This window comes from Lagenorhynchus albirostris, chromosome 7 (genome assembly GCF_949774975.1).
Source record: "Lagenorhynchus albirostris chromosome 7, mLagAlb1.1, whole genome shotgun sequence".
Lineage (NCBI taxonomy): Eukaryota > Metazoa > Chordata > Mammalia > Artiodactyla > Delphinidae > Lagenorhynchus > Lagenorhynchus albirostris.
The window spans coordinates 51805707-51823222 of record NC_083101.1 but is presented as its reverse complement, the minus strand read 5'-3'; the positions used below and the strand labels follow the sequence as shown (position 1 = coordinate 51823222).

The following is a 17516-nucleotide window of genomic DNA, read 5'->3' as shown; positions in this document are numbered from 1 at the left end:
AGCCCGTGTGCCACAACTACTGAAGCCCACGCGCCTAGAGCCAATGCTCTGCAACAAGAGAAGCCACTGCAATGAGAAGCCCGCACACCACAATGAGAGTTGCCCCCGCTCGCCACAACTAGAGAAAGACCGCACGAAGCAACAAAGACCCAACGCAGCCAAAAATAAATAAATAAAAAAGAATTACCTGGAGAGGATGGTAAAAATGTAGGAGCTTAGGCTACAGGGATTCTGCACTCAACAAGTGGGGCCCAGGAATCTAAACTAGAGACTAAGTATCAGGTGCCTGGACCACACTTTGAGACAAACTGCTGCAGGACAACACGAGTAGCCCACCCGCCATCACATCAAAGATGAACAAAGCATTTACTGTAAGACTAGCAGGGGGAAAGGGGCACTGTGGGTTAATAGGAATTAACTATAAGCCTGGCCTGACTCAACCGCAAGCGTACAGCCGAGGACCCAGATATTCTGTGTGACAGATGGGATTTAACTAGGAACTGGTTGATGTTGTTTTCCTCTTTTCATCCAGGTGTTGAGTTTCCTGTGAAAGAGTGACTGAGTGCCCATGGGCAGAGGAGTGTTCATTTCCCTTGAATTCTTACATGCCAACCGTAGCAGGATGGTCTTTGAGAGCTGAGCTAGAATCTAAGAGGTTTTGCCACTTTAACCAGAGGGGCCTCAGCTGTCAGGACTGCAGAGGAAGCAAAACTGAATGCAGGAAGCAGGACATAGGATCTTAACGAACAATTTTTCCCTCCGACCCCGTACCACACTTACCGCACCGAAACAAACGTATCTTGCTTCAGAAGTACACTGAGGATCAAACATACCTGTAGTAGCCCAGAAATAAGCTGTCTTATAGGCAGTTCCATTTTGCTGGCCATTGGGAAAAGAGGGCAAGGACTTTGATGATCTGTGGGCAAAATCAAACTGTCAGGATACCATGTCTTAAGCTGTTTTGCTCAATCCAGGTCACTCAACCTGAAGATATGACAGATTTTATAGCACTGTCATCTCATATAGAATCTGTTATCATTGTTGCTTATTAGATAAATATAGATAAAACTTTTGAAGATACCTTTGAAAATACATTTTTGCTAGGTAGGCCCAGACATTAGCCCATCACTACCATATAAAATGTCCTGCACATGTATTTTTAGAATCAGGGGTCATATTCTTCTCCTCTCCAGCCCCTCACTAAAATATAACCTTAACAACAAATCATATTTACTTTTAAACACTCTGGTATGTAACCATGTCAACTAAATACACATTAGTCCAACTAATATAAGGAATTTTTCCCCTCAATGATTTCTCATTCCAAATGTGCCCAGTAGAAATAAAAATGAGATTTTGTTTGTTTGAAATATGTTTTCCTCCTGGGACCCATGCAAGGGTGGTGGGCAGCTGACATCAGCTCCTGTTCCCACTGAGGGAGGAGCATCTCAGGCCGAGAGAATTTGCCCTTCTTCCTCCCAGGATGAAGGTCCCTTCAAGACCTATTCTTGTGCTGGGAGCTCTCTCTGCATCCTTGTCATGTAGAGGGTCTCACTTACTTTCTTTCCCTTCCACATTCATAAGTTTATTGTCTGACCTGGGCAGTCATCTTTCCTCTCCAGCATTCTGAAGAAAGGAGTAAGAAGTGGTTGGTGTGAGCACCACGGCACATCATTGTTCGAAAACTCACTTTTAAAAATACCTGAGCAAGAAGTTTGCCACATACGGTAGCCCTCCCAAAATGCTTTTTAAATGAAGGGGAAAAGCCCTGAAGTTTCGCTGTGGTCATCCCCCAAAGCCAGAATGGCATCTTCTCCAAGTGAGAATGAGGGAATCCACTTCTTCATCCTGAATGCAAATAGAAGTATATACTGAACTTAACAGGAGTAACTGCTCTCACGGATGGAGTACTTTCTCTGCGTCAGGTACCGTGCTATGCACTTTGCTTACTTTCCACATTGTAGATGTTTTCATTTTTACTTTGTTTTTAATGAGATTCTCCATCATATAATCCCTGCTGTCTTGGACTCAACGGGCAGGTAACTCGGACAATAACATACAAAGAGCATCCTCTTACACGTAATAGGCACTCAATAATTATCTGTTGAAGAAACAAATAAACGGATGGAGGGACTGAATTAAGTCTATTCTTGAAAAATAAATTCTCTCTTTCTGAACGCAGCCCCCAAACTTTGCCATTCATATTTCTCAAGGGACATCGCATTTAACTGAAGCCTTGATCCATGCACTGGTAAGTAGCTTTTATATCAAGTTTCTATTTTTAGAGATCCTCTTTCCACAAGTAGAAATGACATAAACCAAGATCATCTCCTTAGTTTATTTTTTTTCTAGAGTCCTTAGCATGCTACATTAACCTGACAAAGCTTAATCTTGTGTTCATTTCACAATACATTTCATGCAGTTCACAGCTGGGATTGGCTTTACACTGACATTGACATTACACGTTTCGATTCAGCCATGTGAAAAGAATAATTCTTAATGGAGTTTGTCTCTGAAAACTGTCCAAGCTTAAATAAGCATGTGAGCGGTTCACTCTATTAAGTGCAGTCTCTCTTTAAAATGCAAGGATTTTTAGCATAGGAGTATAAGGTCCCTGTTTATAGTCCGTTTGCAACCGAACCACTGCCTTTAGGTTTCACATATCCTAAGGAATCCTCTTTTACAAAATTTCATTCAAGGGGTTTCCCTGGTGGCGCAGTGGTTGAGAGTCCGCCTGCCGATGCAGGGGACGCGGGTTTGCGACCCGGTCCGGGAAGATCCCACGTGCCGCGGAGCGGCTGGGCCCGTGAGCCATGGCCGCTGAGCCTGCGCGTCCACAGCCTGTGCTCCGCAACAGGAGAGGCCCGTGTACCGCAAAAAAAAAAAAAAAAAAAAAAAAAAAAATTCATTCAAGTATACTATTTTATTGAACATTCCAGGCTGAGTTTAGGGGCAAGGCTGACCTTCAGCTCTACATCCCCAAATAAATCTTCCATGGGCCCAAGGCTTTCCCAAGACTATTCTCTTTTACAACGAACATTCAGCACTAAAGCCACAGAGCAGAGCTATTTGGCATTTTCCAGTGAAGTGCAAGAAATTAAATAAGTTATGTTTTTATTGCTAAGGTATAGAATCAAGCACAGTCACTTTGTGAAACAGAAGGAAAAGGTATACACAGGATGTGGCCTCTCCTCAAGGGGGGGCCAGGGTTCAAACGCACAGACAACGTCACCTGGTCACCACCCATCGGGTAGCACTTTAAGATGAAGTGTTGAGTATTCTAGAGTCTGAGGAGTCAGACCTCTCGTCATAGTCGTCCTCGGCGTAAATGGACTGCTTTGACACGATGGGACACCCATCGTCAGGGATGGGTATCCGAGGGTCTTCGGGGACGCGGGCGGGGAGGACAGGTGAGCTTCTGAAGACGCTGGTAGAGTTAGTGGGGAAAGGGCTGACGTACTGGGACCTCAGCTGGTACTGTTGCTGCAACGTCATGGTGTTCCACAGGGTGACATCGTTGGGAAGAAAGGGGCTCGACTGGTTTCTCGCCAAAGTATTCCTCAGCATCAGAGGGTACCGGGGGGGCTGGGGGAACGGGTGCTGCAGGGGCACGGCCAGGGGGCTGGGGACCACGTTACTGGAGTCGGCGGAAAACCTCAACGTGTCTGGGACTCTGAAGGCCGAGCCCACGGACCATTTGGAAGAGGAGATGGGGTAGGAGCTCAAGGTGTGTTCAAAGATGTGCCCGCTGGAGGGCAGCACCAGGCCCTCGGGCTCTGCCGCAGTTCGGTCCGCGGCCAAGCTGGAGGTGCGGCTGGAGAGCAGGACCTCCACGGCGCTCACCAGGTCGCCCCCGCAGCCCTTCAGGATCAGCTCCAGCACCGTGGGCTTCTGATTGGGGAATATTTTTTTTAACACTTCCAGGGGCGGTCTGTTGGCTTTCAAGCTGAAGGGCAGAGACACGGTCCCCGAGGGGCCCTCGATCAGGAGGTGATTCTGCTCCCCGGGGTACTTGGGGCTGTCGGGTCGGCTCTCAGAGCTGCCTCCGTTCTTCTGGACCGCATACCCCCCTTCATCCACCGACACTATCTCGGGGCTCTCTGGCGTGAAGCAGCCCTTACTTTTGGCCACGTCCGGGGAGCTCCTCTGGTCCGTGTCTTTGTCACTGAAGGTCTCAGTGGTGTCCGCTGTGCTGCTGTCCCCGAGTCGTTCTTCAGTCAAATCTGAAAAGCAGAGAACAGCTGGGTTAATCCTTTCCTGGTGTGTGTAAAGGGGAACAGGTGTGCTCAGGAGAGGGCCCTACATGGGCTTTCTGCAAGGGGAACTGCTTCCTTGTGGGTTATAACATACTGCAAGCCTTAAAAATATCCAGTGTGTCACTGGCAAATGGGAAAAAAATACCTGGAAATAAAGATCTAGAAATCGGAGTGATTTCTCAGAATGGTGAGTGCAGGGAAGCTTGCCTTCAACACAGAACGGAAACACGATACCTACAACCACAGATGTGGCTGTCTAGCGCTAACAATCTAAATAGGGGCCAGGCTGGGGATAAACACCATCCAGGGAAGAACAGGAAAATGAACCCAGGCTTGTCTTCCGGTCCCTCTTCTGCAAATGAGGTGGCCGGTGTCATTCAAAGACATTAACAGCCGGCGCACGACGCATATACCCATGGGAAATTTTAATATTTTAAATCCATTTTCCCATAGGCAGATTTTGTGTCAAATGTTCTGTGAACTAGTCGTCAGTATGTTTCATCAGGATACCATGTACAATAACTAGTCGATATGATTGCCAAAGTGATACAGGCAGCCTCTATACATTGAAATTTTTCTTAAAAGCCCACTCAAGGTCCTGGCAGACTTGGTTGCCTATAACCCACACTAGAGGGTAAGCAAAACCAGCTGTGAAATCTGGATGTGGGACAGGCTACAGAGAGAAAGAAGGAAATGGCTGGAGAAGGCTTCTGAAACTGCCAGGGAGCAAGATCCACCAGTGAAGCAGTGCGTCCATAACTCCAGGACCTGGGCTGCAAGAAGCAGACAGGTTTTCATGAACTGTTTCATTAGTAAAGTTCATGGAGAGAACTTCAAGATACCTTCCTGAACTATATTAAAAGAAGAGAGAAACAAAACAAAACAAAAAGCTTCCCAAATAAAGCAGAGATTTGCCGTGAAGTAAACCAGTTGCAAATTTAACATTTTGACTTAAGACATCACCCCCCCACAAGGGCTAGTATTACGGTGCTAAACAGGCAGGAAGGAAGGAAGGAAGGAAGGAAGGAAGGTAGGTAGGAGTAAATAAGTAAGATTGGTCTGCTTGCAGAAGTAGGCTCTAAGAGATCTTAATAATAAAGAAACATATTCTTTATTAACAAGCTATATGCGAGTGGATTTTTATCCACTGCCCTGCCTGAATAGCCTCATTGTCGCCTTCTCAGTGGGCACACCCGATTATGTGTAGATAGCCAGCTGGTGAAATTTCATCAAAGCAGCTTCTAAAATCCATCTCCTCCTATTTGTTGTTGTTTATTTTAAAACGCTTAAACAGGGACTTCCCTGGTGGTGCAGTGGTTAAGAATCCACCTGCCAATACAGGGGACATGAGTTCGATCCCTGGTCCGGGAAGATCCCACGGGCTGTGGAACAACTAAGCCCGTGCGCCACAACCATTGAGCCTGCGCTCTGGAGCCCGTGAACCACAACTACCGAAGCCTGCGTGCCTAGAGCCCGTGCTCCGCAACAAGAGAAGCCTCCGCAGTGAGAAGCCTGCGCACCGCAATGAAGAGTAGCCCCCGCTCGCCGCAACCAGAGAAAGCCCGCGTGCAGCAACAAAGACCCAACGCAGCCAGAAATAAAGAAAACTAATTTATTTTTAAAAGTAAATAAAAAGCCTGAAACAAAGGCCCATTTATGAGCATTGTTCTAATATGGGATGTACCTTAATTATAATTGAAAAACAAAACTTTGATTCTTCACAAAGCAATAAATATGTCTTAGGCATAAATAAATACTTTAAGAAACTCTTAAACTATATCCGTGAAACTTTCTATTATAAATCTGATACAAATTTAGTTGTCCCAAATTTGCATTTTATGTACACTGCTTCTTTTTCCAGTACAAAATATCAAGTGTCCATGTGGGGGTCAGTTGCAACCCACACACATGAAGCCATTTCTGCTTTCTGTAACAACTCTGGGATATGCACAAAACACCTATTTTTGCAAGAGAAATTTGACATATCCTCTCCTGCAACTTCCTAGGACTGGAATCCCAGTTTTCACCCCCTGGGTTAATGTGGTATTTGTCCTTGATCCCAACGAGAAAAACAGCAACAAAAAAGCTTCCATATCTTCATATTCTAATCAGCTAGACCTGCCTACATTTTCCTGACTCAGGACCCCACGCCTACCTCTTGGTGTTACGCTATCGTTAAACACTTGACAATAAGCGGACGGTGACAGTATGCTAACTCAGCACTGAACTCAACACACAATTGGATCTTGGCCCCTGCTCAGCGGAGCTTGGGAAAACAAGTCAAATACTCTCCTGGGGAAAATATGGACATAAAATAATGTTTTCAATACTGTGCTCCTCTAAACAGTTTTCTTATTTCTTTAGCTTTCATTATCTATTATTGTCAGCATCAAGTACTTGTATTGCTGTAACCTGCAAGACACTGAGGAAAACAGAATAAAGGGTGGAAAATACCAGGATGTATAAGACTGGCCCCTAACTTGTGGAATTTATTACCAAGTTGGGGAAATAAGACACATGTGCAAGGGGGAAAGCAAACACAACCAGGCAGAATTTGCTAAGCAGCAAATCTGCACACATGGAACACAAATGTTCGTAGCAGCATTATCCACAAGAGCCAAAGAGTGGAAGCAACCAAGTGTCCATCAAAGATGGATGAAGGGGGCTTCCCTGGTGGCGCAGTGGTTGAGGGTCCGCCTGCCGATGCAGGGGACATGGGTTCGTGCCCCGGTCCGGGAGGATCCCACATGCCGTGGAACGGCTAGGCCCATGAGCCATGGCCGCCGAGCCTGCGTGTCCGGAGCCTGTGCTCCGCAACAGGAGAGGCCACAACAGTGAGAGGCCCACGTACCGCCAAAAAAAAAAAGATGGATGAATGGATAAACAACATGTGGTCCATTCATATAATGGAATATTATTCAGCCTAAAAAGGACTGAAATTCTCACACATGCTACAATGTGGATGAATCACGCTAAGTGAAGTGAGGCAGACACAAAAGGACAAATATTCTATGATTCCACTTATATAACGTACCTAGAATAGGCAAACTCATAGTGACAGAAGGTAAAATGGTATTACCAGGGGCTAGGGCGGGGGTAAGGAGGACTTACTGTCTAATGGGTACTGAGTTTCAGTTAGGGATGATGAAAAAGTTCTGAAAATGGAAAGTGGTGATGGCCACACAACATTGTGAAAATACTTAAAGCCACTATATTGTGTCCCTAAAAAAAGGTTAAAATAGTAAATTTTATGTTATGTATATTTTACCACAATGAAAAAGTGCAAGAAATATGATACACAGTGTCATAGCAATACAGGGGATGGTGGGTTGTTGGGTGTTTTTCTTAAAAGCAAGGAACAACTGGTTCTTCTAGGAAACAAAAAGGTATGTAAATACAGCTAAAAAGCTCTGATTGTGATATTTTTAAAAGAAATGTGTGAACCTAAAAATACCTTCCCACTTTAAAAGGTAACTTTTCCCCACTCTGGATGAGCTGCAAACACCGAAGACATTTGGGGAAAATGCTTCGAGCTCTATTACCAAGCTTAGTCTTCCACAGAATGCTTTAGACGCCAGAAGAAAGTGATTCAAAGGGCAGAAGTTTAGCCAAAAGGGAACTAAGAAATGATGTTCTGGCTCATCTGTCATATCTACCATTATGAAAATGTAGTATTTTTTTCAAGATGGTAAAGGACATACTGTCCCAGTCAACTGGATATTGGACGGCAGGACTCTAAATCAGACAATACAAAATTTAACTTTTGAAGCTATTTTCCGGATCTGCAGAACGGGCCACGGTAGAATCCTCTATGATTGGCAGCTTGTTTACCAATTGTGAACCCCTAGACTGCACGAGGCCTCTTTCATATTTTCTTGTGCTACCCTTTGCACCTGCCGCTGTGACATCCCCAGGGCAGCAAGAGCTTCTGGTGACTTCTCCAAGAGTGTGGCGGGTTGTGCTGATTCAGCCACACTTTCTCTCTGAAGATTTCTGGGCTGATCAGCCTCTCCAAAGGGGTGGGCAGGCTATGGCCAAAAAGTGAGAAAATCTAACCGGATGTCACAGGAATCAAATCTACAAATTCAGAACATTCCAACCAGCTGAGTTCAGCACTGTTTATACTGTACTCAAAGGGGAGACGGAAGCCATTGAAGGAAGCAGTGAGTGGGACACACCCGTGGTGCCCACACACCTGAGCAACGCATAACGTCCTGCTAAGGGGTGCCAGGTAAGCAGACACCCAGACAACATCCAAGGCTGCTGGGGATTCAGAACCGGGCAAGGGAAGGCTAGCCTCTCACCTTGTACCAAGAATAACTCCTTACCCAGCGATAATTTCTAAAGGTCGGAACATACGAGCCCTGCAAATTTGCGGTGTCAAGTACGGTTGTGTTGTTGTGCCTAAACTAGAAGTATTGTAAATTACTGTCATAAATACAGACTTTCACAAGTAATTATAGAGGGTGAGTTTTGGGCCCAGTGATAAAGCGTAATTTAATAACGGGTGTTTCTTTACATCTGTAGATTTTTCCCTAAATGAACTTTACAAATTGATCCGGTTGGTTTAAAACACAAAGGCCTTTCCAGATATAGAAATGTGAAACTGCCCAGTATCAAAATGAAAAAGGAAATACTCCCCAAATGCTTTAACCTCTTTCTCCTTGAAACGGACACCCTAATTCCTAGAACATTAAAGAGTAAGAATATATTTCAATTGAGAATATCTTTACTCCTAGTATATAGGTGCCAAAAACTACTAGACTAAAAGTAGAAAGAAATCACTCTCATCTGATATTACAAACCAGTTACTGAAAGTGATATAATCTTCTATTTTTAAAGCTAAACTTCTAGATATTTAAAAAAATCTTACCAAATGTTCACTCTTCAATTTCATATTTTTCACGATGTAGAAACACTCACAGCCATCCCTGAAATAAACTCTTCACGAGGGTAAAGGTATTTTTTTGAAAAAGTAGATACTCCATTGAGAAGGACGCTGTTGCTATGGAAACCAATGCTCCAACTTCACAATATGTCTATGCCATGAGATAGCTACAAGACTTTAAGGAGAGAGAATGAACACCCACAGAAAAGTGACTTCCAATCTAAAAGTACAGTTTGCAAATTTTAACTTTCTTCAGTGGATTTTTTTCATATGAAAATGCAGTTTTAAAAAAAAAAGTCCTAAGTATTTATTTGAAAGATGTTGAGGAAGCCTGCCACATATGCAAAACGTTCCACTCCTGACATGAAGAAGAGCATCTTCCTCACTTAGGTGTGGGGGTCTTATCCATTCTTTCTATCTACGAAAATAAAATATAGCATACATCCAGAATAAAAACACGAAAGCACTGGCATAAAGAGCGCTGCTTCCTAGTGCAAAAGTCACTGGACTTTTTTGTTTCCTTTTGAAATCATGTCACGCATTTTCAAACATGGACTGTCACGCCCTCATCTGTTCCCTTGAGCTTTGGGGAACATACCTCTCAATAACTGTTCCCTGATGGGTCGTTTTCAAAGTACACAAATCTTATAGCAATGGCCAGGAAGAGCCCCAGCTGGATGGGGCTTCCAGAAAAGACCCCTGCCCAGTCAGAATTCAAACAGGAGACACGCTTTTTACATTTTCTGTTATCCTTATCTCCCACTAGAAATGCTGAATCATAAAAAAGTGAATGGGTGAAAACCCAATATACAGCAGGGAATGAACGTCAGTCTAACATCTTTCCTTTTCTTCCGGGGGCTGGGGGGTGGGACCTTGTGAAAACTAAAAATACATAGTCATGTTTGCTTTTTTAAAATCATTAATGACACTGGCTTAATAACATATGAAGAAATCAAGATGATTCCTGGGGACCAATATTTTGGCGGACATTGATACAGAAAGGGCTAGACTTAAGGAAGTGTGGACTGCAACTCTGGACTTTGTAAGTCCTGCAACAATTTAGTTTTGACCTCTTTCTTGACTCTGAAAGGAACACTTTTCAAGAAGCAGGAAGGAAATTACCTGTAAATCTACGAGTGTGTTTGGCAGTTATAAAAATGCAACTGGCTACTTATTCGTCCACCTATGTAACGAATATCATTAAATCTTTCACTCTGTGCCCAGGCACTGTGCTAGGTAAGATTACACAGAGATGATCAAAGCATTTGCCTCTTGGCTACTGAGAGGCTTACAGTTTACTAGAGAATATTTTGCAAAAATTCCAAGTTATCTGTGCAGTGAGTTGTATTTTATATTGAAACACAGCAAGTAACCCAAAGGCCAGCAGCTGGGCAGACTGCTGTATTCATGGGAGGGAATGTTGCTGTAAACATTCACATATAAAGACTATGAGTGGAACATCTACTGAATGAAACAAGTGATACTTAGTGGGGGGAAACAAGCAGAACACTGATCCCGCCTTTGTAAAATTTAAGTCTGCCCAGTCACTGCGATCAAAAGAGATGAGAGATTCGGTAGAAAACCGATGTTCTGAATGTTAAGTTTTCCATAATATTGTTACTCAGTAGTTGATTGTGCTTATTTTTTATAGCTGTTTAACTGTATAATAAAATGCAAAAAAAAACCCCACCTAGTTATGTTTTAGTTTCCCCTAGTTTCTTCAGAGAACAGTAGTTTGCAGTGACTCACTAAAACCATTGGGCGACTCTTGGGAGTGATGTGACAGGATCCCAAGGTGATGGGCCCCACGATGACCAATGTTCCAGCACTCAGGCCCCAACCTCTGCCACCAGCGCCCAAGTAAACCCTGGTGCAAGGCCCACTGTGCCACCAGAGTCACATCACACTAGACATGGGGGTCCAGGGACCCGAGTGACTAATGGCTGAGGGGCCGCAACAGGTTAAAAAGCTGAAGAAAGGAGGGAAGCTGGAGAAACGGAAGAGGCAAAGAAAGGGAAAGGAGAGGCAGGCAGGCACGTAGGTGTTCACTGGGTTCTGCCTGCCTTCCCGTCAGGAAAACGTCCAACATTTCCAGAAAGGGGCTCCAACTCTTCCGGGGACGTTGATGTATGAGGATTCACTCCCTTTCCCTCTGTAAAGCTGTTAGCTGAGAGTGCTGACTCGCTGCAGCAAAGAATTTCTCATCAATGCTCTTTGATTGTATTTTGCAAACAAAATGCCTGTTGCTCGGTAACATTTCACTTGAGCCTGACCTTCCCCGAAAGTTATTGCTATCAGATTAGCTTTACACTGTCCTCCTGTGATTACTGTAATCTTTTAAACCCGGGAGTTCATCCATCAGGGAAAAGACGAGTTGGTTGTGTAAGTCGAGAGCACGGCTATCCTGCCAGATTTATAACCCAGAGGGGTGTGTTAGGTGGGGGGAGGTTCTGTCCTGGATGGCAGTGGAACTCTGTGGTTCCCAGACGTGGAAAACGCTCCCGTTTTCCTGTCCACCCTGTGCTCAGATCCACAAGATGGACACCAGCGCCTCTCCGAGCCGGCGGGGGCGGGGGGCGGGGGGGGGGGTAGCTCGGGCTCCACAGGGAGAAAGAGGCTGGGAGACCCGCCAGAGCTACGCCCACCCCGAGGGGCGCCCTCGAGGACTTTAGGGCTGGGCCCGCCCCGGAGGCCTAGGGTTGCCAGATAAAATAGCAGGATGCCCAGTTAAACCTGCACTTAGCAAAAATCACAATGTTTCAGTACAAGTGTGCCCCATACAATATTTGATATCCCTTTTTTGTGTTTATTTGCAGGTTTTTTGCTAAATCGGGCAACCAACCGAACAGGCGGGGTCTAACCCAGCCCACGGGGCTGAGCGCGAGTGGAAGGTGCCGCCGCAGCGGCGGTGCCACGAGAATTGGGTGCAAGAGAACAGTGGTCCCGGGCGGCCGCAGGGGAGCCGCGAGCGCGCTGCTGCCACCGCACGGGCCTCTCCCGGCGTCCCATCCATCCCTGACCCGGCCCGGGGTCCCTGAGCCGCCGCCCCGCACTTCCACTCGCTGCGCTCTCGGCTGCGCCGGGGCCCAAGAAGCCGGTCCGTAACTCGGCAACTCGCTGGGCGCCGGTGGGAAAGGCCCGGAGCTGTGAGCAGCCCGGCGTCCGCCCTCCAGAGCCAGCCGTGGGTAAGGTTTAGGAGAAGACCAGTGCGGTCTCGCTTCTTCCTTTTCGTTTGGTTGGTTTTTGCTTTTTAAAATGCAACTCTGAGTCAGGCCCCTCGGCCCAAATAAAAGCGTCTGAAATACCCAGACCCTGTTTTAAATTCGTAGCGACCCTTCATGAGTGACTCTGAGGTCTCTCCCACTTTTCCTTGGCTTCAGCCTCTAGCCGTGGAGAATTTCCCATCCTGGCCTGGACCGGTGTTGTGGCAACATTCATCCATGCAGGTGCGTGTCTGTTTTTTAAAAAAATTAAAGTAAAATTTAAAACTAGGAAGCTGACCAGACAGGACCTAATCAAGCTGGAGCTGAAAAGCCCAGAGCAAGCATAAAGATGCTAGGAGGTGCCGGCCAGGAGGTCAAATCAAATAAAGGCAGTTTTCCAAAATCTCCCCACTTCCCTTCCTGTAGGTCTCTTGTTCTCTCCATTTCAGGAGACATAAACAAGAGGAGACCCTACTTTCCTAGTTAATCCTGCTCTCTTACTCCTAATCAAATAGGATGCTTTAGATTTCTTTTCCTTTAAGGAATTTTTTAACAACTTGTTTACGTATTTATTTCGATGGCAGATGTAAACCTAGGAAGCATCTGTAACCACAGCCCTTTCCTCTGGCAGCCTGAGGAGACCCCGGCCACTCTCCCGGAGCAAGGGTAGGGTGTGGGGGAGGAAGCCAAACAGAGGAATGTAACTTCAGCCTCTCACCTTGGTCGTGACCCCTAACTTTCCTCAGCTCTACAGCCCAGGCCCTGAAAGGCTGGCTTGGCTGGTTGAGGCTGCTGACTCAGATACTTTAAGAGCTGAAAGGTGTTCAAGCTTCCCAAGGTATTTTCCTGACGGGAAGGAGGGGGGAGTGAAGAGGAAATGAAAGAGAAACGCATCAATAGGATAGATTTAAAGGAGCTTAGACTAGAATTTGGGGCTCAGTCAAAATCTAGTAATTCCAGGCCAGTCGTCGAGGATAATCTAGGAGCAGGGGAAATGTACACCCAAAACGGAAAAAAAAAAAAAAAAAAAAAAAAAGCTTTAATCCATTGCTAGAAGTTATAACCTGAGAATATGAAAATTCTCCTTACAACCACCTCCACATTAAAAGGGATGTTAAACATGATACACCGTTAGATAAAACAATCCCTGTTCCTTTAAAGAATTGGAAGCAGAATTGGGGAAGGAAATTTCTTCCACCTACAAAACTGAGTCTTGGTATTAATGTGGCTCCCTGAACTGGGTGTTTTTTTCTCCAGCGGTGCCCAGCAAACATTCCCTTCTCTAGGGCGTGTACTTTTCACAAGGATTTCTGGAGAGGGGGAAAGACTCTGTGTGTTTGTGCACTTGCATTTGGAGCCAACAAAAAAAGGAAATGTCTCCACAGCTATGTACTAAAGAGACCAACCATGTTTTTGACACTGAAATCACAAAGAAACAAATCTCCATAAACCACCAGGAGATATTTAGAGATTCCTAATGGTCTGTGAACTTACTGTACATGTAACTACTACCATTCAAACAGAGCTCCATTTACTTCTCTACATAGTGAGCTACTTGCCAAGGACCATATCTGACAAGCTTCTCAATACGCCTGGTATGTTACATACAAATGCATCATAAGAACAACTGCCAAAAAAGGAAAAATCCATACAGTCCCATTTAGGCAGTTTTCCCTAACTTAAAACCCAAATGGGCTTTCTCTGTACAAAGCATTGCAGAGAACCGATCCACTTGTATACTTGCCTTCCTAATGGAAAACAATTATCTATTCCTTTCCTGCCCTCTCTCGCCATCATCGGATTGGTGACTGGCTTTTTGTTGGTGTTGAATGGAATTATGGGGCCCAAACCAATTGAAAGCAGAAAACAAAAGTTACATAATAAATGTGCAATGTATGCATTAGGACCTGAGCATTTGATCCCTGATAGTTTAGGCCCCCAAAGCCATCACTCTGACCTTTTCTAGTGGTAAATCCTATTCTCCTTTGCAATTACTTGTTTTCATTTTGAAAGGCTCAGGTCATCCCAGAACACTTAGTTCTGAGTAAAAGAGAGAGCACCAGGTCTGGTTTGTCCAGTTGCCGTCTGTCTCCTATTCTCCCCAAGCATGTATCCTTCTGCTACTGAGGCTGCTGCTTGGCCTTTCTGCCGGCCCCTCACTCCCCGCTTCCCAGGGTTATTTTTGGTTTTGTGACTCTATAGAAAGCATGAACTCTGGCTATCCCAAAGAATGGTTAGAACAGCACACAATGTGAAGAGAATCCCCTCTTGGACAGGGACCCCAGAACCCAAAGCACTATTACACGGGTGCTGCTTGGGCAGGTGGCCACTGCAAGATGCTACCACTGTCACAAACTCAAAACTCCCGACCTAGTGTTGGGGGAAATGGAGACAGAGAAACTGGAAATGGAAAGGTTAAGAAAAGTTACTGGCATGGAGAACTGAGACAAAACTCTCCTAGTTACCTGCTCTAACTTAAAGGAGAAAAACAAAAAGAATGTCCTTTCCCCGCCCCCTCCTATTCCTCTGTGACAAACCTATAAGTATGAAGAGATCACACTGACAAAAGATAGTGAACTGGGAGTGGGCGGACATTACTCAGGGAAATGCTTATATTCTACCTTGGATTAAACATCCACAAAATCCATGTTCAGTAAACTCACTTCTGTCCTTAAAATACCCAGTTCTGCTCTTCCCATAAGATGTTCTCAGAGCTTCAGGTCTGGACAACATAACGGAGCAACAGGGCAGCAGAACTGCACCTGCCAGGCTGCCTACCAACTCACCCCAAATGTTTCCCTGGCTCCACACAGCAGTGCAGTGCTGCTGAAAGCCTCTCTCCAAGAGCCAGAGGTACAGTCTTTTTTGGGGTGGGGGGAGACTGGGGGTAGGCAGAAGCTCTACCATTAGTTCCGCCCACAGAAGAGCTTTGGGCCTTCCAGGGCCTTCCATCTCTGAATTCCAGCATACGCCTCAACCCCCTCCCTGAGAAGATGGGCTTTTTTCCTTTGTACATCTGCCCCAGTGAAAGGGAAAGACCAAACACCTGTCCACAGAATTCTACGAGCTTAAAATCAAAGGAGCCCTTGGGCTGGGCAGGATGGTAAACTAGACATTCTCCAGGAGGAAAGGCTCCACTGGGGTTTGCAAGGCTTTGGAGGCCTGAAGGAGGGAACCGGATGGAGAGGTGAGGGGAGGAATCTGCCCACCTCCAGGGCTCAGAGCAGACCCATGCTCTCTAAAGCACAGCAGAGGAGGAGAGGGGAGAGGAGAGGACAGGAGGAGGCCTAGGCCCACCTAGAACTGGGGAAAGGACTCTCCAGGGCTGGCCTTCCTCACTGTAGGTCGTTTTGTTTCTGTTTCTTTAAGATCACGGTGACTGCTGAGGGCTGCCTGCGGAATGGTGTTAAAGGACCTGAGCAATTCTGCAAAAGGAGTTGCTTGACTCTGGGCGCACTAGATTCTGAGTCCCCGCTAACAGTGTGGGGGCCTTTCTGGCCCTTGTTTACTACTGCTTCTAAATAGGGCTTCTTTCAACAGACTGCAAGAGGCTGGAGACCACAGAAGGCTCCTTGAAAGGCTTCGGGTTCGCTCAAATTCCCCGGGGGCCGAGAAAAACACCCAGAGTCATCCAAGCCTTGGGCCTTGGCTCCTTCCTTGCACCTAAATGCGAGGCCCTCTAAAGCCTGCGGCAAGAAAGCCCGGCCGCACTGTGGTGTGTGCCCACGCGGATTTTAATTTGGTCCTGCCTCGACCTCTTAATTTACCCGTCCCCCTTTAACCTGGGGAAGGCACTTGGCGAGCCCGAGGCGCCTTTCCCGTGGGCGCCTGGGTTCACCTCCTACCTCGCCGGGTCCAGACCGAAGATCGCTTCTGCCGAGAGAGTAAGGACCGGCTCGGCTGGAGTTGGGGCGGAAGGCCGGGCCGGGCCATCTTCCCAAAAATTCGCCTCCGAGCCTCCCAGCCAAAGCAGCAATAGCCGCTTGGAAGTGTTTTCGCCCACGCGCGGGGCCCATTGCGGCCCCGCAGCTGCTCTTACCTGGCTTGGCGAGCTGCGCCTGCAGCGCCCCAGGCTGGGGCTCCGCGGCCCAGCGCAGCGCGGCGGCAGCAGCCAACTCCACAGCGGGGCGCGGCAGCGGCGGCTGAGACGGCTGCGAGGGCGGCGGGGCAGAGGTGGCGTCTCCCGGCGGCGGGGGTCCTGGCAGGGAGCGCAGCGAGTCGGGGATGAGGCTCTCGAGGCTCTCGTTGGCCTGCTGCCTGCGCAGCGCCACCTGCGCCGCCATGACCCGCTGCCGCTCGATGATAAGGATGCACTTCTCACAGGTGCAGTCTTTGAAGCGGCAGTAGCGTTTGTGGCCCTTGAGCCAGGACAGCACGCCGTGGTTGCGGCAGCGCGCGCACTTGGGCGTGCGCTGCAAGGGCGCCCGCGGCGGCTGCGACACGGGGCCGCCCATGTACAGGTAGGGAGAGCCGTAGCCGTTCATGCCCCGGGCTCCCGGAAGAGCTGGCGGGCTGGCGGCGGGAGCGAGTCAGGGCGCGCTGGACGACGGGTTGGGAGGCCCGCTCAGGGGCGGCCTCCGGGCGGCGCAGTCTTTGGTCCAGCAGTCCCCGCGGCCGCGTGTGCTCCGGGATGGCCGGAGGGGCTGCAGCCGTGTTTACGGCTCCCGCGGCGCTCACAGCCTCAGCCTCCCGACTGGCGCTCCACCAATCTCACGCCGGTTGCGTCTCCGCCTGCCGCTGCTTTGGCCGGCACGTCCTCCCTCGCCGAGGCGCTGCGGCGGCTGCCAGGAGCCGGCGAGAGCTCTGATTATGGTCTGAGCCAGCTCGTCTGCAGCTCCCGCGCGCGCAGGCCGGGCCCGGCACTTCCTCCGCCGCCCTCCCCCTACTCCTCCTCCCTCCCACCGCCACCCCCACCCCCACCCTCGAGGTCCAGGTCTCCTTGCATTCCCCACCCCACTCCACGCCTGCCTCCTTCCTTTCCGCTCGGGCCCCTCGATTCCCTGCACTTCACCTTCCTTGCCATCCGCCGTCGGGCCACTCTCACGGGGGCGCTCAAGGCCCCCTCCTCCAAGCTCTCTGTGCTTCCCCTGCCCGCGGCGGGCGGGACTGCGGCGCTCCGGGACACGGCGGTGCACGCGGGGCGGGGAAGGGAGGACCAGCGCGGGTGAG

At 47.9% G+C, this 17516-nt stretch overlaps 1 protein-coding gene across 1 annotated transcript; it reads right to left on the bottom strand.

Annotated features, from left to right (window-relative positions):
* Positions 1-2435: 2435 nt before the first annotated feature.
* Positions 2436-16831, bottom strand: DMRT3 (doublesex and mab-3 related transcription factor 3). The gene is made up of 2 exons (XM_060153457.1): positions 16387-16831; positions 2436-4223 (listed from the first exon to the last, which is right to left on the bottom strand). The coding sequence occupies exons 1-2, from the start codon at positions 16829-16831 to the stop codon at positions 3259-3261; spliced, it is 1410 nt and encodes a 469-aa protein (XP_060009440.1). The 3' UTR covers positions 2436-3258.
* Between the last annotated feature and the right edge of the window lie 685 nt (positions 16832-17516).

Coding starts and splice junctions, on each gene's coding strand:
- DMRT3 (XM_060153457.1), bottom strand. CDS start 16,831: ATGAACGGCTACGGCTCTCCCTACCTGTACATGGGCGGCCCCGTGTCG. Junction 4,224..16,386: donor GGCGCAGCTCGCCAAGCCAG/GTAAGAGCAGCT, acceptor TCTGCTTTTCAG/ATTTGACTGAAGAACGACTC.